The 24,626-nt window shown below is 43.5% G+C and overlaps 1 protein-coding gene across 1 annotated transcript; it reads left to right on the top strand.

Annotated features, from left to right (window-relative positions):
- Nucleotides 1-1,356: 1,356 nt before the first annotated feature.
- snx27a (sorting nexin 27a) lies at nucleotides 1,357-16,759 on the top strand. Its single transcript, XM_069681464.1, has 13 exons — nucleotides 1,357-1,765; nucleotides 4,993-5,218; nucleotides 5,386-5,578; nucleotides 5,835-5,899; nucleotides 6,614-6,718; nucleotides 6,945-7,023; nucleotides 7,326-7,489; nucleotides 9,144-9,233; nucleotides 9,965-10,114; nucleotides 11,232-11,360; nucleotides 11,545-11,604; nucleotides 11,747-11,795; nucleotides 12,671-16,759. The coding sequence occupies exons 1-13, from the start codon at nucleotides 1,455-1,457 to the stop codon at nucleotides 12,739-12,741; spliced, it is 1,692 nt and encodes a 563-aa protein (XP_069537565.1). The 5' UTR covers nucleotides 1,357-1,454; the 3' UTR covers nucleotides 12,742-16,759.
- Nucleotides 16,760-24,626: the final 7,867 nt, after the last annotated feature.

Raw genomic sequence — 24,626 nt, 5'->3', positions numbered from 1 at the left:
TGCTTTAATAAGTGAATGAAAAGTTAAACCCACTGACTATATATATTACTACATGTAATAATTGTAGTATTACTTTTAAATTGTGTAAAAAATGATTACTTTTATTTGGAGTACATCAGTACCTTTTTGCTCATTCTAAAATATTCTCTAGTCCAGGATTAATTATAGATAAATAATGTGTTTTGAAGGCTAAAAAACGGTTCATGCAGCAGGAGACATCACAGATCACTTCTCCCGTTTCCAATGTGTAACCAGCACCTCTGTTGCACATGATTGCCCATGCTTGTTTAGCTGGATAACACATGATAACATGAAACAAAGGACAATAATATGAATGCTTGGAATCAGTTTTACACAGTGTCGAAAGGCAGAGAAAAAACCTCTGGAGAAACTACCACCTATAAGAATCATTTTATAGTATTACAAGCTTGCTTTGCAGGGTTAAAGATACTTAAAGCTCCTGTGACGAGTTTTTCGCTGGTTATGAAACAAACTAAAATTAATTCTTATTACTCTATATAAGCTACAAAAGCAAACCAGACCATCAGCGACAAGATTGATCATTTCTATGTTGTTTTTTAATGCCTGAAACTGCTGGCAGGGGGTAGGTGTCAGACAAAGCTGCCTTTGTCTACATTGTCCAGGGCAAAATTTTAAAGTGAGTGATACGTTAAAGAAAGCAGGACAACACTTTTTGTTAAAAACCACCACTTTAGTACACAATCAGCAGAGATAAGAGGCACGGCTTTGTCCACAGGGGGCGCCAAAGTCAACACAAACCGAGTTCCTCACAGGAGCTTTAAGACGACTGAAATTTGTAAGAGGAAATAACTCTAAAAGCTTACACTCACTGTCTGCAGATGTTTATGTTATAAAAGATCAGTATGATTTATACAATCATTATTTTAAATGACCAATTTAAAATCTGGTTTAAAAAAGAAGACAGCAAATAATACTTTAAAAAGCCAAATGTGTAAGAGAAAGTAAATTAATATGTATTTTTCAAAGAGACTTTATCTATATTTCTATTATGTACAGGCATATTTACATGAAATTCAACTCTGTTGGAATGTATGATACATATTACGCAAGTCTGTACTCTCTTGAGAGGCTGCTTGCAAGTTTAAAACAGAAAGTTGCTTGTAGTTTTAAACATGTGCACGGAATGTACAATATAATCAGATCAATAAATGGTTTACTCATCATAATGCTTTAGTAATGAGTCACTTCGCACTGAAAGATGAAAAGATGAGAGGAAGTAAACAGACCAGACTCTCGGTGACGCCTCCGGCAGGTCACGTTGTGAGGCCGTGTCTCGTGACGCTACCGAGGGGCGGGTTATCAACAACAGAGTCGGTCTGTGGAGCTAACGTTACTGAGGGACAGAGCTCGAGTGTTGTTTTGAATTTGCTAGAAGACACCGACTGGAAGGGGGGCTAGGGCCTGTGGATAAGATGGCGGATGTAGGAGACGATGAAACTCGGTCCACTATCCCTCCGGCGTCCCGTAATGGTCCTGTGGTCGGCTCGTCTGCGGGCTCCGCGGGCCAGAGCGCGGCTGTGGTAACGTCGGGTCCGCGGACGGTTAGGATCGTTAAGTCGGAGTCCGGTTACGGTTTCAATGTTCGCGGTCAAGTAAGCGAAGGAGGACAGCTTCGGAGCATCAACGGGGAACTGTACGCTCCTCTCCAGCATGTCAGTGCTGTTTTGCCCGGAGGTGCCGCAGACCGAGCTGGGATATCAAAGGGTGACAGGATCCTGGAGGTGTAAGTCAGCCTCTATCCGTTCAGTAAGCCAGGTAGTTAGCATGTAAGGCTAGCTACCCGGTTATGATGCTATTAAAAGCATGTTCTAACATTAGCTGTCTTCAAGGTATAACACTACGTCACCCGTTCTTTATCACAACAAAAGTGGCCGTTGACTTAGCTAACTAGTTATTTGTTAAGTTTTCGAGCATTTGTACCTAACCGAACATTTGTTAATGTAGCTACATGAAGCTAACGCTAGTGAGTTAACTAGAGGGCTAACCAACAGCTTACATAAGTTGGACTACAGGCTGTGCATGTTGATTAGCTTTAGCTTGCTAGCGAGCCAGGTAGCTAACGTGTTGTTAAGCTAGCTCTTTGCGCAGTGACTGCCTCTGCATGGTTGTGTGAAGACGAAATTTAATTGACAGGCTTGTTGACATTGCATTGTCCTACACATAATAGTAGGGGTGTGTTTTGACCCTACCCAAAGACAGTGGATGGCAGTGTTGTCACTCACATTCAACATCATATGAGCTTTTCTTTCCTTGAAGACAGGCAGTTTCACGGACTGTTAAAGCTCCTTTGAGGAGTTTTTCACTGGTTATGAAACAGACTGAAATTAATTCTGATGCCTCTATATGACCCACAAAAGCCAACCAGACCATCAGCACCAAGATTGATTATTTCTATATAGTTATTTTTAATGCCTGAAACTGTTGGAGGGGGGTAAGTGTTAGATGAAGTGGTTAACTGCACCCTGCCTTTGTTTATATTCTCCAGGGCAAATTTGAAAGTGAGTGATACATATGACTGTTAAAGAAAGCAGGATGAGATGTTTTGTTAAAATCCAACACTTAAGCATGTACAGGACAAAATGAGCAAATTGATAAGAGGTATGTCTTAGTCCACAGGAGGCACCAAAATCATCACAAACCAAAAGTTCCTCACATGAGCTTTAACATGGGACAGTTTTAGGTGCTGTTAGTTGTTTTTCCCTTTAATCCCTTTTAGTGTACTTGAGTGTTTTTACAGCGCTTAATTCTGGAGACACCCTGCAGAAAGTGTTTACTCAAACTCATGTCATGCTAGGAAAAGTAAGATGCAAATTAACATTCAGTCTTTTCCCCAGGAGGAGATTTTCATGAAAATATCTTGATAGTCAAAGTCTACTCTAGCTTTAACTTTTAGCCGACTTGTATCAGGCAATGACGTCTCCAAAAAACTTCCTTCAGTCTTATCGCTGGTAGATTTCGAATACTGTCAGCGTCCATGGGTTAAGTAGCTGTCAATGATTTCCCAACCATGGTTGCAACCCTAGTCAGCATAAATGGTAAATGCTGGGAATTATATGAGGAACTAAAAGGTAAATGTAAATCTCCATGTATAGGCTATTCAGGGCCAAGCATAAGCTTTGCTGTATATTCAGTATGTGGGCAGATAAGGTTATGTATGACAGTGAATTTTAGGTTAAATTGCAATAAGGGAGAAGAGAAAGTAGAGAAACAAGGAACACGAGCCTGCTGAGGCATCAAAAAGGTTTTACCCAACCTGTGTTTACACACTGTTGCATTTTTCTCTGGTCATATGACAGGACCAATGCTTATCATGTGACTTACTAACCAGCTTGACCATATTGCAACAACTCATAGGGAGGTCAGGGAGGTATTTCTTTAATGAACCCACTGCCTTAGTTTTGTTAAGAATATCAGATTTCTCAAGGTCAGCATTAGAAAGAAATTGAATGAAGGAATGAACTTGCGCTGTCAAGAGGTTTTGTTAGGCTTTTATGTTGTGCAATTATCTGATAACATATCTGAATCTTTGTGATCTTGTATAGACTATGTCATCAAAACAGGTTCAGTGCATTAATTGATGGGTTATAATGAAAGAGTAGCAGCCTAAGTTTGGTGTTGATTTCTTTCTGAGCCATTCTATTCTAAAAAACCTTCTTTGTTGCTGATCAGCACCTTAAACGCATATCTGGCTTTGTTTCTGTTTATTCTTATAAGAGTGTAATGGGATCAGAATAGCGGTGACACCAAAACTCATTCTTTCAAGTGATTCACAATTTGATCCATGACATGACACGCATATAGATCACAGATGGACACATGGCATATAGTGGACAGACCTACAGTATGCTCGCACTCTTGCTGGCTCCCTCCTCTCCCCGTGTCTGTCCCGCTGTTTCACATAGGAAGATTAGCAGAGACACCTGATGCTGGTGCCATCTGGCCTCAGCAAGGCCAAGAAGGGAGGTGTGTCACAGCATGAAAGGGAAGGGAGACATCAGAGCTGACGTGGTTACACTCGGCACCCCCAAAATTGTGTTCATAGATAGAGGATCCAAACACCATTATAGTAAAATGAGCAGGATAAAAGTTGTTATTTTTTGGATTTGAATTGGGGTGAAAAGGGAGACTGGTTTGATATCTAGAGCCACTTTCCCACTGGTCAAAAAACCCACTAACACCTGACTGTTTTGCTTAGTGGGAAAGGCTACAATCAGCATTCAGACCCGGGTCAAATTACTCTGCAGTAGACCCGGGTAATTATCGCCTCGGCTCCGATCTGCATTGATGGGAACACAAAACCCGTGTCAACACGCTAATCTCCCCTCAATCCGGCGCAATGCTATGCTCCGTCGGTAACTTCTGCGACTCCTTGTCATCTCAGCTACAAATTCCTCCCGTCTCAAACATCGTTCCAAATTGTCGCCGCCGAGTTTGCTAAAAAGATTGAATGAGTAATAGATACAATAAAGACCTAACCACTGTAACATCTTCACTGGCACGTTTGTGACGTCAGACGGTGACGCAGCAGAAAAGAGACTGAGAGGAGAATACTCTACTGGCAGTGAACACAGAGACAATCGGTATCTATAAGTGGGTCTTCCCGGGTCTGAAAAACCCACGTCAACATGCTAATTTTGGTGGGAAAGGGGTACAAGAGATCCTGAATTGTGTTTTTTGAAGATCTGTCTCCAGAGAAATATATGGATCGCTGCATCCCTAATTATCATTTTCACAAGCAGAGCCGTTTGAAAATGTTGTAAAAGTTGCCTCGCTAAACCACGCTTGATATGAGCATGATATCCTGCTCTGATCAGAGCGCACTACTTGATCTGTTCCCTTTTGTTTGTCGAGCGTTTAATTATGTGCCATGAAACTAGATTTAATCATGTGTACAACAATGTGTCAAAAAAAACTCTTTTTCACTTTCTTTCTATCTCTCTCTCTCTCCAGTAATGGCGTGAGTGTGGAAGGTGCCACCCATAAGCAGGTGGTGGACCTGATCCGTGCAGGGGAGAAGGAGCTGGTTCTCGCTGTGCTGTCTGTTCCAGCTCAGGAAGCTGAAGGACTGGAAGGAGGAGAGGAAGTCCAACCCAACTACGACTACAGTGACAAGCAGGCAGTGCCCATTTCTATCCCCACGTACAAACACGTAGAGCAGCACTCCGAGAGGTTTGTGGTAAGTGCCGTTTTGAAACTACCTTACATTTGTCCATCTCAAAACAGCCTTTTACGGATTTTTTCTCGAACACACAAACAGGATTCTTTTCCACGGCGGTTTCTGTTGTATATGTATATGTGCAATGCCCTAAGGTGTTTGTCCTGTTTTTGCCTCGATGGCTTTAGGTGTACAACGTGTACATGTCAGGCAGACAGCTGTGCTCAAAGCGCTACAGAGAGTTTGCCATCCTGCACCAGAACCTAAAGAGGGAGTTTTCCAACTTCAACTTCCCGAAGCTTCCCGGTAAATGGCCCTTCTCCCTGTCTGAGCAGCAGCTGGATGCTCGGCGTAGAGGACTGGAGGAATATCTCGAGCGAGGTAGGCTGATGAGGAGCGGTCACTGACGTACACACCCGCTTGTGTGTAGATTTTCAATATGGGCAAAAATGTTAATGTGGAGAAATCATGGAGTTAGAGTACAAAATAGACCAAGCACTGGTTGGGAACAACTTTCAACCATACACTGAAAATACAGGCAACGTGACATTTAGCTGTCCTTTTGTTTATTTGATTAACTTCAACCACCCCACCCCCCTCTAACGCTGCATCTGTCTTTGTTCTGTATCGTCTCTAGTTTGCTCCGTGCGGGTGATCGGGGAGAGTGACATCATGCAGGAGTTTCTCTCTGAATCAGATGAGGTATGCATCTCATTCACTGCTGTTCTGATATGAACTGTACTGTAATGAGATATCTGGAGCCTTTTCTCTGTGAAGTGTCACTCTGAGCCTTGTTGTTGCTTCTCTGTCAACCTTTGTCTTCTAAGACGGGGACTCCCTGCAGCAGCACAGTCGCTTGTTTATTATATCGTCTACTATGCTTTCAATTGTTAGAACAAATTAGAAGGGATGCATTCATCTGCTATTTTGTATCTGATTTTGAGCACATTCAAGCTACAAAATCTGGGTGAATTATAGATCTTATGATGAAATAATGACTATGTCCATTTAGCTTCCTGAGTGTAAAAAGCAGGCTGTTTGCCATAAACAAGCATCAGCAGTTGTTGCAGTTGAATTTAATTACTTGACTAAAGCTGGAGGCCTGTCATGTCTGCCAGAATGGAGTTTAAACGGGAGAGCCAAAAACAATCAAACATTTATTTATATTGCCTTTTTAGTGTTTTCAGGAATGACAGTAGCAGACACAAATACTGGTGAATTAATCCAGCACTTGAGGAGGATTAGGATTCCGAACAGATAGGAGTTCAGGCTTACTTACGTCTTGTTTCTTTTTAACCCACTCGTATTTACCAGTAGTTCAGAGCAAACGCATACAAGCTGGACACGCGCCCTTGTTAACACAGGAGTTAATGCAGCCCTAAAGCCGTTCTCATTATGTGTTCCTTCATTGTGCAGAACTACAATGGAGTGACAGATGTAGAGCTGCGGATAGCCCTGCCAGACAAGACCACCATCTCTGTCAGAGTACGCAAGAACAGCACCACAGACCAGGTGTACCAGGTATGAACACACGCTGGGATGATACTGTCATTTAGCTATATGTACATTTTATTGCCTTATTGTTTGGATGTATGATTGATGTGTGATGAACACTGAAGATTGCAAAGTATAATCTTTCCCCCGAATGAAGACGCAATATTCCAAAGTTGCAGAATGTTAAAAGTATGCACTGGAAATATAAACACACCTTTCTTACCTGACTGACTGTGTCACGCTTCTCCTGCAGGCATTAGTGATGAAGGTTGGGATGGACAGCATTATGGCGAGCTACTTTGCCCTTTTCGAAGTCATCAACCACTCCTTCGGTAAGGACTGTGTGTGTACTTTCCCCTGAAAATTCCCAGAGCATTTTCACTCACACTTGTGTGTTTAATCTGAAAGCCTTGTTTTTGGGGACTTCATCAGATGACTACTAATTTTCTAAATAAAGTCCTGTGTCACACAACTGCTGAGTTTAGTTCATTGGGCCTTGGGGTGTTTGTGTGCAGTTCTGGACTAGGGCAGGTAATTTGGTACAGGCTGGAATTGTTTTAATGACTAAACACACACTTGCCCTGCTTTTCATCCCTCTTCTCATCCCTCTCTTTCTTTCTCTGATAATTTTCAGTGCGGAAGCTGGCGCCTAATGAGTTTCCCCACAAGCTCTATGTGCAGAACTACACGTCGGCGGTGCCGGGGACTTGCTTGGCGCTCCGCAAATGGTTGTTCAGCTTCCAGGAGGAGGAGTTGCTAAGAGACAACCCGCTGGCGCTGCACTACTGCTTTCACCAGGTAATAACAATAATTGAATCCCCTTTGCTCTGGACTTAAGAGAACTCAGCATAAAATGTCATTGTTTTTTTTCAGTAATCAGGGAAATCTACTGTACTGAACTGTAATCTTGAGCCCTTTTTACGCTTCGGTTCTGCTTCAGCGCTGTAACAAAGCTCCGCCGTCACGCCGCCCTTGCCATTTTACATTGAACCAAGCAATTCTCGCGTAAAGCCGCCCCAGTGTGTGTTTTTTACACAGCGTTCCGGCGTTGCTGAAGCTAAACATGCGTGAGCTGTAAACAAACAGCGTGTGTTTCAAATACACACACACACACACACACACACACACACACACACACACACACAGCTGTTCCGCACTGCTTGCCCCCTTTTACTACCTCCATTGCCGGCTCAGAGGCGGAACGACTTCGCTCCACCGTTCTGAATCCGTACTATTCACATAGAAGAGCAAACGTAACAGTTGTAATAATCCCGCCTTGAACAGGCAGTGTAAAAGAGGCTTGTCTCTAACTACCTACACTAGTCTCAGATGAGAGGGTTGCCCTTAAAGACCCCCACCAGTGAAAATCAAGTGTTTAACCTTGTAAACATCTCCATGTGGTAGGGATGCACGATATTGGATTTTTTGCGGATATCCGATATGCCGATATTTTACAACTCATTTAGCCGATTACCGATACCGATATATTGGCTTCTAACTCTCTCATGCTGCAGGTAGACACACGTGACATCATCACGCTGCGCCGTGCAGGTCTTCTTCGCGCCGGGGACATTGTGCCGAGGTCGGGCATTTAATCAAGTATGCAGCAGCCCATTATTTTATCGGTTAATTATATCGGCGTGTTTGCCTTTTTCGTCAATACAAGAAAACTGTAGCAAGCAAATTACTATAATGTCCCTCTTTCATATTTTAAGGCACTCCAAGTTATATCCCTCTTCAAAATATTATAATCAAAAGCCAGCAGTTTAAACTAAAGTACAGAGAGTCGTTTCTATAAAATAGATGAACCCTCTTTTTTCCAGATAACTGCACACTGAAGCGTTACTAAAAGTTAATCTCATTGCAAATCTTTGGTCTGAACTGGCCTTCACCTGCATCTGACATCCTCACTGAAATCAAATCCTAAGCAAAGTTTCAAGCTCCTACCAATCAGGAAGTCCTACAAATGGTGCCCTGGATGTGAAACAAAGAGTCTGGTGCTCTGAAATGTCAGAGCTTACGTGTTTAATCAAGAAACAAGAGAAACTTGATATTCTGCAAGATTGGGCAACTTTCCACAAAGGTCGAAGTATAAAAATTGAACTGGAAAAAATAATCCTCTAATGCGAATTCACTAATATTAGCCAATAAAACAGCCTAAAATGAGCTGAAAAGCTATAAAGCTCCGTAAAGCTGCAGATTTCTTACATTCTTTGAAGGTCCATCACCAAAAGTGACCCCACTTACATCGTATGTATGAAGTCATCAATTGTAGAATCAAAAACAGGTCACTGCTGTCTTTGTTTGAGCTTTGTTACTGGAGCAGGACATACTCTTGCTTAGTGTTTTAATGGATAATCCTTTTTGTTCAGTAACCTCACTCATAATAAATGGTGTTGTATCTCTTCTTGTCACCCCAACCCCCCGTCCACACCACCCTCCGTCTGTCTAGGCATTGGAAGATGTGAAGAAGGGATTCATAAAAACAGAGGACAAATCCTACCAGCTGCAGAAGCTGGCAGAGCAGCGCAAGATGGCCACGGTCAGTCCCACAGACCCGTCTTTGTTCGGGGAGGGGATTTGGGTGACTACACTTTTTGCCTGCTGACCAGAGCCGTCACCAAAACACGACCAAACAAAAATGGACAGAACAGTCAGAAACCCTTTCACGCTACAAAATACAGGCCTCTATGGTGTTAACCACAGAGGCCTGCTTTCGCTCGAGATAAAGCCACTGAGGTTGTATTGATGTTTGTGGAACATTAACTGAAAGTGGCGTGTGTGAGTGTGAGAGTTTCTGTGTGTAAGTTCAAGCTACAAAAGGAGGCGCGTCGTTTTATCAGCTCTGAAGCTTTTGTTTGGTTTCTATGACGGCGAATATCTGCAGGAGTAATAATATTGGCAATGCGGGGTAATGGTAGAAGTGAGAGTGACGAGTGCAGCGTTTAACCTCAAGCTGAACTTGTTTCGACTCACGAGGAACAGGAAAGAATGCAATACATTCAGAGCTCAGGGCAGAATAGATACCAAGCAGCTTGTCATGCTGCTGCTTGGAGTGTAGTTTAAATAAGAGGTGCTCCAATTGCAAAGAATTAAGAAAAGTGTCCAAGTGGTTTATTTCTGTTGCAATATTATTATAAAAATAAAATGCCATTTTTGGTGAGTAAATAAAATGAGGGGTCAAACTGGGGTTTTATTAGTCTAACTTTAAAGAAGTAACTTTGTTTCTTACAGTAATAGTGACTGATGTGTGTTGTCTATTTTACTTGTTAGTATTTGAGTCTGTTGCGGACGTGTGAGGGCTACAACGAGGTGGCGTTCCCGCACTGCTCCTGTGACTCCAGGAGGAAGGGACACGTTATCACGGCCATCAGCATCCATCACTTCAAGCTGCACGCTTGTACCGAGGACGGCACGCTGGAGGTGAGTGTCTGTCTGTTCTAATATGACAAAAGCAACTTGATTCCTTTAAGGCGAGTTTTTTTTTATATTATTTAGTTAAAGTAATAAGATTTTCTTTTAAATAAATGTCTGTTAAGTCACTATCTATCGCTATATACGGGTATTTGTCGAAACGTAGCTTTTTCTCTGTGTTTTGGCCTTTCGTCCACACAAACAGCGTTTTAGGTCACTGAAAAAGGAACTTTTGTAAAACTCCGGCCAGGCTGAAGACTTTTACGTTTCCGCGGAGACGTGTAGATGGGTTAAACAGTGTTTTTGGCTCGTGACGTCAGGCTGTGAGGCGTCACAAAGGAGGCGACATTCCTTGCAAAATGAGCAGTGTTGCTCAACAGGAATTTTTACATGTTTACACATATATGTACCCTTACTCGTCTACTACACGTCTTCTTCTTCTTTGCATGACCGGGTTATATCGCCGGCTGTTGGTGTGGCATTCTCATGACGCCGTTTCTGTTCTGTTTTTCGTTGCTGGGAATTTTTTATTACCGTGCTTGTGTGGACGGGGGTTTTTTGGGGGGGAAACGAAGGAGGCAAAAACTCCATTTTCAATACTACCCATGTACATGTAGACATGGACTGGGTGTCTGGTGCGACTTTTGCGGGGAAAAAATCATAAGCAGGCCCAGTTAGTGACGCGTTTTCCATCACCCAGCAGTGATTGGTCTGCCAGAGAGGGTAGGCGGACCTAAGCGGTTGCTTTTCCGGTCTGTGTTGCGAGTAAACAGTAATCTTCTATGGCTGAACAAACAAAGAAAAGATCGATGACTACAGATACAACTTAATAAAAATAAGTGAAAATCCAAAGAAACAAATTGGACGCTCAGATGAAGGCAAACAGTCTAAAAAGGAAAGCGACCGTCAGCGAGGAAAATCAAGAGTTACCACCGTGGATTTCTGGGAAGTGTGCTCCCGCAATTACCATTTATCGCCATATGTGTCGCCAAAGACAACAAAACTGAAATCTTCGAGATTAGCTCTTTAAAATAGCAAAGTTTTACTTTTTTTAATGTAACAATTATTTAATGGATGTAGAATTTTTGGCTTTTCTGTTAATCAAATCAATCGCTCTTTCCCTCAGAACCAGGTGATCGCTTTTGAGTGGGCGGAGATGCAGCGCTGGGACACCGATGAGGAGGGGATGGCTTTCTGTTTTGAATACGCCAGAGGAGAGAAGAAACCTCGCTGGGTCAAGATCTTCACTCCATACGTGAGGAACTTTTTAAAGCACAAGCTGTTTTTAATGTATCTAACATACATTCGATGGTTACATGTCATAAAAGCAGCAGCGAGAAGATGCAAAGACGACCAAACTCGTCACGGTGACTTTGCACTCTCTTGCTGTGCTGAGCTGCACGGCTGAATAACAACCCTCTTTGCTGTTTTTCTCCCAGTTTAACTACATGCACGAGTGCTTCGAGCGGGTCTTTTGTGAGCTGAAGTGGAGGAAACAGGTAAGGACCACTCCTTTCCTCTTTCATTCTGGGAAGCACATGACGCCATGCCAAGTTTTGAAATACAATACAATAAGCACCTAGCATGTTTTCTTTAGGCTGTAATTTTATTTATATATTTCCTGCGTGTCTTTTCTGTCAGGTGGAGGAAGAGGCATCTGACAAGGACAACAAAAACTGCAGCAACAATGGTGAGCAGAGAGCATTTCTCATCATGAACACAGAGTGATAATATTGTTTATGTCACAGTGGTTAGAAACAAGCACCGAATAGCAGGTGGCGAGATTCTTATCTAGGACACATCATACAGAAATATGTATTCAGATGAGGTGCTGAGTGCTGCTTTGAATGACAGCACCTATCAAGCACCATGAATTATGCAAATTCCCGATCTGACAGGAACTGAAAGGGCAAGGGCAGGGAGAGGATTTCAAGTGATCTACCGTCTTTACATCTGTGTAGTAAACTTTAAATTAAATGTGAGCGTTTGGCTCGTTCGTAAGTTTAGTTCAGTGTCATTAAATTACATCCAGCTCTAAAACTGATGCATTCAGATACGCTTGTATTGTTTTATTATCCCTTTAGTGCAGCTCCTATTGCATTTTAAGGAACTGAACATAGTCGAGGGGGAGAAGCTGCATTTTATAGACGATTCACTAGAGCTTCTCCGTGTGCTTAACAGCTAAGGAGAGAGTCAATTCTCCTCTAGTGAGAAGAGGTATACAAAGAGAGAAAGCATAGATAGACATGTGACTCGCTATCAGAGCCATCTCCAAGAGGGAAGTTGAAACTGTTCGCCCCATGTGAGACAACACGAGACCAGCTGTGCAAGTATGTGGACGAGCGAGTGCGCGGCATGAGGGTGAACGAGCGGCTTTTGGAGCAACAGGAGAGAGACAGATAAAGAACAGATGAGGAGAATCTTAATTGAAGCACAGTTCAGGGAAGTTTCGGCTGCTGAGACACTAAATGATCTGTTTTGTTGTAAGTCACATGACACGCGGAGGGGGAAAAAAAGCCCATCGTTCTTCAGACATGTCCTCTGAACCGTCTCTCTGTGTTCCAGAGTATCTGCCTCCTCTGGAGACGCAGCAGAAGGGATGGCGCCACCTAGGGGGGGAGATCGCAACTTCCTAAAACCATTTCTCATCACTCAAACTAGAACTGGTCCACTCGCATCATCACAGCCACCCCCAGAGAGCGCCCATCGACAAACACGGAACTGAGTGACGGACTGAGGCGATCCACGCCCCAGAAAAGCAAACTGGAAGTGACCGACTTTGGAAACCGGAGTAGTCACACTTTAACCGACCCCAGGGATACACACAGCAAGAAGGAAAACAAACAACTTCCATGTCATTTACTAGATCTCCATAGCGTCTGTTGTTTTCGCCCCGTGACGTGGGGCAGGACACGAGCAAGGTCTCGCCTCTGGTTGAGATGTAGCTCACGCATACACAGTGTGTGAGCGGTCAGGGTCACCGCGGAGCTGAGGCAATGATTGCGTAAAGGGAGCTTCTCGACGAAGAGGAGCTGCAGTGCCGGAGAGGATGATGACGGCCGGGTTTCCCGACGCGATGCGCTCGGTCCGAAGCCTTCGGGATGGTCTGAACTGAGCGGAAGGCGATGAAGATAAGATCGGAGGGCGACAGATAAATAAGCATTTCACTTCTTAAACAGTTCACGATGAAGGATGAAGCGCCGGCGATGGACATTAACGCAAAAATAATTGTTTCTGAAACGTTCTCTGTGAGGCCAGAAGTGTTCTGTCTTAGTCAGGGCGACAAATGTGTAACGTACTGAAAACTGCTGTGTGGGGGGGGAGTGTTCATAATTCTGTTTAACATTATTACTTCAGATAAAATCTAGATTAATATAAGAGCTATTATAATTGGTTTCTTGATCTAACACAGTGAAACACTAACTGAATTGCATCCAAGCAGCTCTAACCGATCTCCATTTTTCACCTTGTCTTCTGGTCCAACCCACGCAAGCTTCAGAGCGGCGTCTCTTGGCGGTCTGCCATTAATGTCAGTATGTGTATTTATCCCCCTCGCAAGTGTTTTATTGTGGTGATTTTGCAGAGCTCGGAAGTCGAGAGGAGGAGGCTTTTTTTCAGTCTTAAAGCTGCGCAGGGATGATCTCTTTAAGAAAAAGGTTGATGGGCCAAAGCGTTAATGATTTTCAAATGGCACACATGGGTAATCTGGCTGACAGATTGTGGATGTAAGGACAGGAGAGCGTTCCGAGTGTTGAGGTGCAGTCTCCTGAACGGGCAGCAGAGAGCAGCAGAGGGTAAGACAGAGTTTAGAGTGGAAGTCGAAATCCTCTCTGAGCTTCTTAAAGAGTGATCCCCCGGGCTCTGTAACTCACCCCAAAGTATCACTCCTCTGCAGGTTGTCCATTAACCACTTCAGGAGGACAGATGGTGCGTGTGTGTGCGCGTGTGTGTACAGAGAGTCGGTGGTGCATAAAGTTTTGTGACTGCAACCACAAACATCAGCAGACATAGCAATGCAGGCAGCTGTCTGCGAGTTACTACATCTACATAAGTACAGTATTAGTTGTGTGTATGCACGCGACATGATGATCTGACAGCATTTCAGTTATTTCACTGAAAGGTGACATCATTTAAGTTTCACTTTAAATAGAGCAGAGTTTAACAAGCTGACAGAAACGGCTCCTGACATGAGACATTGTGCGTCTTGTTTTCACCCGAATGCAATACAGTTGTTTTTACCCCACCAAGGGCTACAAGTGTATCTCAGCAGATTCATTACTGACTCATTCTCGTGCTCCACTCGCCTCCTGGCATCGACCTAAAACCTGAAACCGAGAGTGATGCAGGTTTATCTTTTATTCAGACTGACTTGGAGAGCACGAGTTCAAGTTTCACATTGTTAAAGGATTTTTCTTACAGTTTAGCGCGGCTCTGCGTTCAATAACATGTTTAATTCACACCGAGGTGTAGTCATCATTCGCTTTTTCTACCTTGGAGCTAGCTCGTGTGTGCGTATGTGTGTGTGCGTGTGTGTCCTCTGTGTTTATCATTGACATTGCTGATAAGCTTTTAGGCTGTGATTGGTCGTGTCTGATGAGCTGTCGGTGTGAGAGCCTGCAAATGAAGATGGGGTTTTTGTGTCTGAACGACAGCAGAGATGCCAGACAGATGGAGACAAATGGGAGGTGTCTCCTATTGTCTCGCAAACATTTACAGCCCCTCGCATGCTTCTTCAGCACACACACACACACACACACACACACGCAGCTGTCTCCCTGCTGGTCTGTGTTTATGGCTTGACAAGATTGCTAAATGAATCATCAAAAGAGTTATTTGTCAACCTGTAGTTGCCTCTGTGCACAGGGCAAAGTCATACAATCATAGCAATACATACTAAACAGTAGTAGCATCTTGTGTGTTCCTCTCTCACACACACACGCACACACACAGAAAGCTGGATTGAGAAAGAAACTGCAGTGTGCAGATTGCTGGACGGTCATTCTGACAGCCAAAGTAATGGCCAATTCAGAGATGGATGACATCAGAATTGGAGCCGTTCAACCATGATGTAGTAATTTTGTCTTTTTTGGAGCTGGGAGGCAGAGGTTGTGTGTTTGTGTGCGTCTGCTTTTTCTGTCCTCTGCTCTTACTCTCTCCAGGTTGGTCTCCCCATCATCACAGGGGGATGCGGTTGCCGTGGCAGCACCACGTTGGCTCAACACGCTCAGCCTCTGTTCCTTTTTATTCCTGTCAGCCGACTGACTCACTCCTCCCAATAATGTATTCAAAGCAGTGTTTTTTACTGTTTGATGTTTGTTCTCTGTCCCCGTGGCTCATGCTGCTGTGAATAGGCTTATAGAAAGCTGCTTTCTTTTTTTCTTTTTTTCATTATACATATTTCTGTGTCTCGGTTTGTATTGTCTGCAGCAGGTGCCATTGTATGCTCAGTCCCAGAAACAGGCAGGTGTGCACTCACTGTCAGATGTCGTCCCTTTTCGGCCATCGCTGAGATAAATGTCATAGTAACAGTGTCGAGGTGAAAGAGGAGAGATGACAGGAATGTTAAAAAGCACGTCTTTGTACGGTCGGCCAGTATTTGTTTGTCAGTGTACGCTGTGCTGTGGGCCACCTGTGTTTAATGTTCGAGATGCTGGACGCTCTTGGCTTGTAAGTGAATGATTATATAAAAAAAAGAGGATTTAATTTCACACGAGACTTAACAGATCAAAGAATGTTGGATGGTGCAGCACACAGATGTGCACGTGTGGACCGCACGTCGGAAAGTTCGTGTTCATCACGGCCGCCACCGAAAAGCTTGTCCGAATCAAGCCGTTGCTAAAGCAACATATACATGTTCTGAGTCTTGTGCCAAATTGGCACTGATTTCCCCCGACATCACTCAGTGGCAGATATTATCTAAGATTTCTTCAGTGTTCAAAGCAGCATTGTGAGTCTCTTTCCTTTGAGTCTGTTGGTTCCGTCAGAGCCGCTACGTTTGTCTCATCTGCTGCGCTTTTTCGTGTGGAATTGATGTTCGTCCACCTCTGGAACAAGCTGGGAGGGCATCAGCTGCTGGCTCTCCCATTTCAGCTGACATGTCCTACCTGTGACTAAACAGAGGGTCGGATGTAAGTGTTTAAAAAGTGTTAGCCTTCGTGTCATTTAATTTCTGTTCATTGCTTAGAAACACAGGGCTTTTTCACGGCAAGTAGGCAGCGACATTTATTAAAAACCTAAGCCTGGTTTGTCTTCAGCATAACCTGTAAATAGTTGTTTTAAAAAGAAGAAGAGAATATCTCTTGGACAAAATGCACTCTTGTTTCTCCAACTCCAAACTTTTATTTATTTAAACAGAAATTATAAAGATTGGGGAAATGATAGTGTACACGGCTGGAGCCACCTCTGATCATGTTGTGCGTGGGACAGCTGTATGGAGGATTATCTAACTACACAATGAGACAAGCTGTTTAAAGACGTTGATTAACACCTGATGCAGAACTAGACTACAAAAATGGAGAGTTTTATATCTAAAAAAAAACACACACATGAAGGTTTACTAACCAATATAAGAAAAAGGAAAAAAAAGTTTGAAAATGTTGTGTAGAGTAATAAATTGTAACAATATTTTAAATAAAGTTATATATTGGGAAAAAACGCTGCCGGTGTGTTTATTTACTCTCTGCAGGACATAAAATGAACTGCGGGCTCGTTATCTTTATGCTGGCAGGAATCTGAATTAGCTTCCTGCAGGCTGTTAAATGATAAAGCACTCAGGTCGCTTTTATCAATGTATGGATTCTCTTTCATTCCAGAGGGATCTCGCCAATGTCAAGACTGTCCTCCTTTAAAGACATAAAGAGAGAGAGCACAGCAGCGCTCACCTGGGACCAATTATCTTATTGAGGGGAAAAGACAGGCGCACATAATAAGTTTTTAATGTCTTTAAATTTGAATTAGTCATCCAGCAGTGCTGAATAAATCGCTTTAGTGAGAGTTTTCTTTTGTGCGCTGCCAAGCAAGGTGACGACGGCGCCTCATTCAGCCTCGAGTTGACTTTAAACGCCTCGCTCTCTGAGACAAAAGTCCTGTAAATCGTGCGTGTGTGGGAGGCATTTATGCAAATGGGGTTCTTATTGAAACGCTGGTGGTGAATGTCAAGTTCAGCGCGAAGGGGGCTGAAGTCAATCTGACAGCGATGTTTTTGTTTTTCCCCGACTCTTCAAGCCGCGGCGTGCTGGATGAGAAGTGAAGGAGCGCTGATCATGACAAGGAACAGATGTGACAGTTTGCTGGCGGGAAACATTTCAGAGGCTTTAAGTGGGCGAGGATGAAAAGAAAAGTAGAATGTCACTACTTTTTTTTTGGGAGATAAAGCAACAACAGAACGCCGTCCTTGATCAGCAGAGCTCATTCAGGACCTGTTTGCTTCGCTGGAGTGCTTGTCTGCATAGTTTATTGTCCATTCTGTATTTAAAAAAGCACATTTCCTGCCCGAGCTCTGCAGGACTGGTAGATCTACTATACAGTCCTTAACAGCTCCCACGGCAGGGATCACAGTGGCTAATAAAAGGTCATCGCAAGCACATTATTCTGGCGGAGGAACGAGAACAGTGGCATTTTGATGGTCACATACTGCACAGATCACCGGAGCTGTGGTGGCGTTATTTAAACCAAAAACACAGAGCCTCTTAATGCACCCAGTGGAACCCAGCCCATAAAATGTTGTGTGCATTGGCAGCGCCGAGGTGAAAATACTCATCTCATTAGAGCTGCCTCACGTGGGCTCTATGTGCTGACTGCAGGCTGACACCGGACTTCACCACCTGCCCTCACTTTGCATTCTTCTCCTGTACGACTCAGAGAATGAAAACTCTCCACTGTGAAGACTCATTATCTATCAGGTGTTACTTCTGACTTAGTGCTAATCCCTATAAATCCTTACTAAGACTATTTAAACTCAAACTAAGCCCCATATATAATCTTCATACATATTAAATGACTGTCTGTAGGCTACAATAGCAGCTGTGCTGGTCACTAAGCAACAATAGCCACAGCGCTGCCACCTCTAACCCCGAGAAGATTCCCCGTTTTTATATTACAGCTCAACTGGGGCTCGCAGCTGTGGATCAGTCAAAGAGTCGGTCATCTCCCAATCGGAAGTTTGGCGGTTTGATCCCCGGCTCCTGCAGTCGGCATGTCGAAGTGTCCTTGGGCAAGACACTGAACCCAAACTGCCTCCGAATGTGTAGCCGTCGACATATGGATAATCCTGAAAAGCTAAAAAAGCGCCGTATAAGTGCAGTCCATTTTACTGATTATTATTTATTAGTTAGTAACATAGACTGTGTAAAAAGATGGATGACATGACAGCGCCCTAAAAGTGAAGCCAAAACATTTTTAGCACCCCCTGCTGACTGGCTGCAGTATAAGTCATAAAGCCCGCCTCCTCCATGTTAACAGATGGGACATGAGTCAAACTATAAAATCAAAATAAGTTTTTCTCAAACATTATACTTAGTTCTTATCATGCTGATTGACGTCCAAGTTTATTTTTGATCAGTTATTTGATGCTGTAAAAAGGATGATTGACAGCTCTGTTGACAAATCCGGCTCCTGCAGCCGATCTGTTCCTGATTAGCAGAGTAGAGGAGGAACGGCGACGTAACTAAACAACTAAAACAATCACTACAGTCATTGAAGTGTCCATACCTGTGAATGTCTGCTTCAGACCAACACAAGAAGCTGTTCTGCTGTGGGACGTGTGGGTTTTGTAAAATGAGAGCAGATGGAGACGCGTGTTTATATACAGTCATTGGTGAGTAAGTTAAGACTCCGTTGACACCAGTTAATACTGATCTGATGTTTTTCAGGTCATAGTAAGATCAGACATCTGAGTTGAAAGTGGGTTTAATTTGGTTTATACGTGAAACAGTATATAAGTGACTCTAAAGCCACTTTCCCACTGGTCAAAAAAACTGCTATCCTGTCTTTTTTGCTTACTGGGAAAGGCTACAATCGGCATTCAGACCCAGGTCAATGACTCTGCAGTAGACCCGGGTAATTATCGCCTTGACTCCGATTGGCTTTAATGGGAACGCAAAACCCATGTTGACACGCTAATCTCCGCCCCCTTTCCGGGGTGATGCTATGCTCCGTTGGTAACTTCTGCGACTCCTTGTCATCTCAGCTACAAATTCCGCCCTTCTCCGTCCGAGCAGCGCTCGAACATCGTTCCAAATTTGTCGAACCGAGTTTGATAAACAGACTGAATGAGTCATAGATAGAATAAAGACCTAACCACTATAAAATCTTCAATGTTTACTAACCCTGTCTCTGGCACGTTTGTGACGTCAGAAGGTGACGCAGCAGAGAAGAGACCGACAGGAGGATACTCCACTGGCAATGGGAAAAGAGACAATCGGCATCTATAAGCGGGTCTTCCTGCGTCTCAAAAACCCTCGTTAACACGCTAATTTTAGTGGGAAAGGAGTATATGTGTAGTAAGTAAAAATTAGATCTGCTTCACACTGAAATATAGTTATCAAATGCTGTAGAAAATGTCTTAAACATAAAAAGAATTGCTGTGTTTATGCTTCTACCTCATACTGCCACATCTGACAGTATGCCACCTGCTCACTATCCCTTATTTAATGATATGTGAAGGTGTGCTGCTTCAACTGTAACCGTTTAAATAAGCTTGTCTAAATGTTTTTAATCTCAGATTACCAAATCCATAAACTGTCTAAATGAAGTGATACCTGAGTAATAAGGCCTAAGATGGATCAACAGAAACAGGTACAACATTGAGACGTTCAGTGAGGAGGTGAAAGTGACTCTGTTCTAAACACTCGACTGATTTTTACTGTCGACTTGGAATAATGTCCTCAGACACACAAAGTGGCTGCTTACTCATTGGTCACACCTCAGGGAAAATGAGTTAAGTCCACTTTACGTCCACTTGAGTTGAGGCTTCAGTGAAAACAGTTCGGGAGTCTCTCCAACGTGCCATTCTTACTTTCACACAGAGGCAGCCGCGGTGGTCTTAAGCTGTTGGATTTATTCCTCGTCGTTCTTTTGTTGTGTGTTTAGCCACCGTGCCAAGCAGATTGCTGTTCCTTGTCTGCCTCTCAGAATAGACGGATGGATTTGGAATTTCAAACAATGTTACATAACGAAAAAAAAAAGGAAAACAAAGTAACAGCTTCAAATCAAGACTCCTAACGCTGTTAATGCATGGAAGTCCTAGATTATCCCGTCTCTGTGAAGCACTTTGAGTTGCACTGAATTGCAACATTCTCCAGAGAAACTAAAGACCTTTTATGCTTATTATTTCTTAAAGAAGAGAGAGTTAATTTATTGAATAACATCACACGACAGTTCCACCCAAAGTGCACTTCTGCTGTGTCAAGTACTTTTAGTCTCTCTTTTTGCATTTTCAGTACAATTTATTGGAGCTCTATAAAGGTGAGGAAAATAAGAGCTGTCTAAAATAATCAGCGTCTGGATAATGCAGTATGTTGGTTTCAACCTCATGTCATTAAGGCAGATTCATCACATTAAAGTGGGGGTATTCTGCTAATTTCAAGCTTTCACTCTGTGATACCTGTGGAGTAGCTTAGCGTAATTCACAGTTAAAGAAACTCCTCATTTTTCTCACGCTGGTGCTCTGTGCAGGCCCTCATACAGCCTCGGCCTGAAACGACTCAGTCAGCTCTGTCCCTTTAAGAAACCCCGCCCCTACAAGCCCGCTTTCTTCTGACTGGCCAGCTCTCCGAAGCCTGCCGAGGCTGCACTTTGTGACATCACAAATTGCAGCGTGTAGAAAAAACTGTGTGAAACCTGGCGTTCACAGCAGCCTGCAGACTGAGCCGAGACGCCTGGGGATTACTCCAACATACTTTTACCTACAGATTTGAAACTTCACCCATGTTTAGTCTGGACATCCAACATTGCAACATTATATATATGTCTTAAAATGTGAAACAGCATAATACCCCCTCTTTAAAAGCATGTTAATTTCTGCAGTCATCCTGATTCTTCTGACATTATTCGACCAGCGCTTTGGGCCCTTGTTACCTAAAGAAAAACAACTGAAGATGTCTCAGCGTGGGTTATGAGGTGTAATGTTTTTAACAGAAAGAACATCACAAGCTCGAGGTGTAGGATTAAAAAGAAGTCGGTGTTAAGAGGTTTGGGTGACTAATTAAAGATGCTATCAAGCTGCGTTATGGGCAATGTAGTGTTTAACGACTTAACAGGTATTTTTATTATGGACTAACCAGTTGATAATATTTATTAAAGGCCCCCTCCAGTGAGAATCAAGTGTTTAACCTTGTAAACATCTCCATGTGGTGTTCTTCATGTGCTACAAGACATATCAGGGACAACATCAGCAGTCATCTCCACGGCTGGGCCTGTCTGCTTTTAAACTGCAGCGTACCAAGGACAGGCTGAACAACACGTTTTCAGATTGGCAGGTTTGAGGCGTCACAAACCTAAGGAGCCAATCCCGTTAATGGACGGGGTGACGCTATGCATATCATTATGTGTAACCTATGGCAACCACTTCAGCGATGTGCGAACCAGCTGTAACCGTGATCGTAATTTTTGCAAACTCACTGCTGACTACTAACGTTACAAATTACCACATTTCAAGCTAGCTAAGTTTCAACAAGTTGCCACTAAACGATGGCAGAGACGTGTTTTGTTGGGGCGGTTGGAAATTTGCATAGTGGGCGGGGCCTATGCAGATTCAGCAGGGAGAAGGAAGAAGAAGCCTCGGGAGGATTTTTACAAGGTAATTAAACGTCTTTTGAAAAAACATAGACACAATTTATTATTTCAAGCAGAGCATTTTACATGTCTTAAAACAGGACTGCAGCTGGTCTTTAAGTCTATTAAATGACAAATATAAAGATTTAAAAAGGTCACTACGGTTCCAGAGAGACATTTTTGCTTGAAATCGTACTGAAAAGATGAATCAATTATCCAAATAATGGCATATAATGTTCTTTGGATCGACTTCTAGCGTAACTGTTTGATTGTTACAGCAAAAATCAGGATATTTTGACTTCTGCTGCTGATCAATCTGTTTTTAATCTGTCTTTTTGGAGTCCCCCGATTTTATGAGAGCAATAAAGGTCGCTGGCCTACCCCTCTAAAAATATATGACCAGAAAAAGCTTAGTTCATTACTCACTGTGAAAGTGACATAGATAAAAAATGTATTGACTTCCTGGGGTTGGAAAATAAGTTACTTAGTGATGGAAGTAATTTTACACCTCTGCCAATACTTGTGGGTCCCTGAGCAGGAATCTGCTGAGAGGATGAATGAATGAAGTAATTTGCAGCTCACCTTGGCAGGTTGGATCCATTTCATACTATCATCTTCTACCAGTCAAGTAAGACTCAGTCCACTCATAATCAGAGGATAACAGTAGCCAGCACTGTAGGGAGCAGGCAGCCACCCTTGACTTATTGGTTAAGAGGCCTTTGTTCCTCAGGGCGGACGCCTCGTCGCCACTTAACCTTGTGACCGCGCTGGTTAAACAGCGGTCTGTAAAGTGACTGAATGTGGCTTGGCAGGATTAATCAAGCCTAACGACACATCTGTAGGGAGGCTGCTGGGGAGGAGGGAGCATCAATCACTGTGCGGAGCATCTCCCTCTCTCTCCCTCTCTCTCTCTCTCTCTGCTTCTCGTCAGCCGTATCGACCAGCGCTTTGGGCCCTTGGTAATTAAAAGGCATTGATCGGCCTCAGCCGCAAGATGTTGGGATGCGATCATGCAGCAGAGCACAGTGGGACCCTTCGAGAAAACAGGTGTGCATTTGAATATGTGTCTCAACATGTATGTAATCAGCATGTTGGTTTAAATACATTATGAACACTTACCCTGTGTATCCCTGGCTGTGTTTTTGTAGGCTTTGTATTTGGAGGTTGTTTCGTAGGCTTCTTTCTGGTTCATTCATATGCTTTGCAGTGATTGCATCTTCTCAGCTTACGTATCACCAACCCATTCACACAGTCTCAGAGCCGTGTGAGGCCCTAATGTGCCTCCAGTGAGCTTCAGCTGAATTACCCATATGGTAATATGTCCGGGCGCACTCTTACTAAATGAGATTTTCTGGTTGAAAACAAACAAAAACAATGTATTGATTCTGTGCATACGCAAACCCTGGAGCTCATCTTCTCCATGGACTACACACTCGCGCGCACACACACACACATTCTCTCTCTTCTTTTATTCCATCTGAGTGAACACAGTAAATCTAAGTGCTGCTAGATTGCTAGCGCTGCACATTTTTCAACCTCGGAGAGAAAGAGAGTTAACAGGGAGCCTTTGCCCAGGCTGAATAAGGACTACCTTCTACTATAAATACACCCCCGACTCTGTACTCAGTCTGACATACTGACTGGGTGACACAGCGAAGGCCACACACACACGCTTGATGGACTTTCATGAAAATATGTCTCTAATTTCTGTTTATTTCTGGAGTATATATTTTCCTTGCCGTGTGATATACTGCAGTGGCCTTTCATTTGATGTCTGTGACTGAGTTATACTTGTCTGAGCCCCCATCTCCCCTGCCTCTGTCCCTCATAAATCCGATGAATTACCCAGTATGCCCCCCTCTTTCCTCCATTTACTCTCCCCTTCTCTTCCTCTCCTCCCATCCCATCCCCCTCCTCCCTCGTCTCTCCTTCCTGAACGAGTGATCAATTAAGGCCCTGTCCAGCTCCCACTGCGCGTCAGCACTTTCTCTCCTCCTCTTACCCCCTCGCTCTGTCATTTTTCTCTTCTTTTTGGGTGTCGGGCCAGACAACATGGAGAGAGATAGCGCGCAGACCAGAGGTTGTATTAAAAAAAAAAGAGAGAATCCTTTATTTTCAGGATGACAAATGCTCTGTACAGATGTGAGTGTTTAGGTTGTCAGAATGTGCTGGAAGGAGAGCATCCTTCTGCAAATCCCCCCGGCAGGAAGTTTGCTTTCCGCCTGCCAGGAGAGTTGACTTTAGAGAGGAAGAGAGAGGAGACAGAAGATGAAGACAGGTACTGAGATAAATTGAACACCTGTCTCTTCACTCTATGTAGCAGGTCACAGTGAGAGGATACATGTACAGTCACTTAAGACAGTGTTGGTCAGGAATGTGGTAAACATTTTGGATCCTTGTGTTTAAGCTAATGCTTAAACAATAAGGCTGCTGCAATTCTATATGTTTCTTCAAGCCATTAAATCACATGAAAAGACCAAAACCAACAACACATTTATCCCATAATTGCCTGCGTTTACTCCTCTGTGCTTTTAGTCTTGCATGGCCAGACACGTCCCCACACTGTGCTGTGCCTGCACTGGACAAGGGGCTGAACCCATCATGACTCCGCACTAGTTTGTTTTTCATCAAACCAAACATAAATGCCCCCGACTATGCTAATGCAGCTATGTTGCCGTGTCAAGAGGGAACTCATTTGCATGTAGGGAAGCCAGCCCGGGCTGGATACATCTCTGCAAAAGAAACCTCA

The sequence above is a fragment of the Semicossyphus pulcher genome, unplaced genomic scaffold (assembly GCF_022749685.1).
Source record: "Semicossyphus pulcher isolate SPU_LCO1_2020_fin unplaced genomic scaffold, fSemPul1.0.p SCAF_5, whole genome shotgun sequence".
Taxonomy (NCBI): domain Eukaryota; kingdom Metazoa; phylum Chordata; class Actinopteri; order Labriformes; family Labridae; genus Semicossyphus; species Semicossyphus pulcher.
The sequence above is the reverse complement of the archived record's forward strand: the minus strand, read 5'-3'. Positions and strand labels throughout refer to the sequence as shown.

Bases quoted from the DNA above. Each gene is read 5' to 3' on its own strand.
- snx27a (XM_069681464.1), top strand. From the start codon at position 1,455: ATGGCGGATGTAGGAGACGATGAAACTCGGTCCACTATCCCTCCGGCG. The intron at 1,766-4,992 runs GTAAGTCAGCCT...CTCTCTCTCCAG, and splicing joins GGTGACAGGATCCTGGAGGT to TAATGGCGTGAGTGTGGAAG. The intron at 11,796-12,670 runs GTGAGCAGAGAG...TCTGTGTTCCAG, and splicing joins CAAAAACTGCAGCAACAATG to AGTATCTGCCTCCTCTGGAG.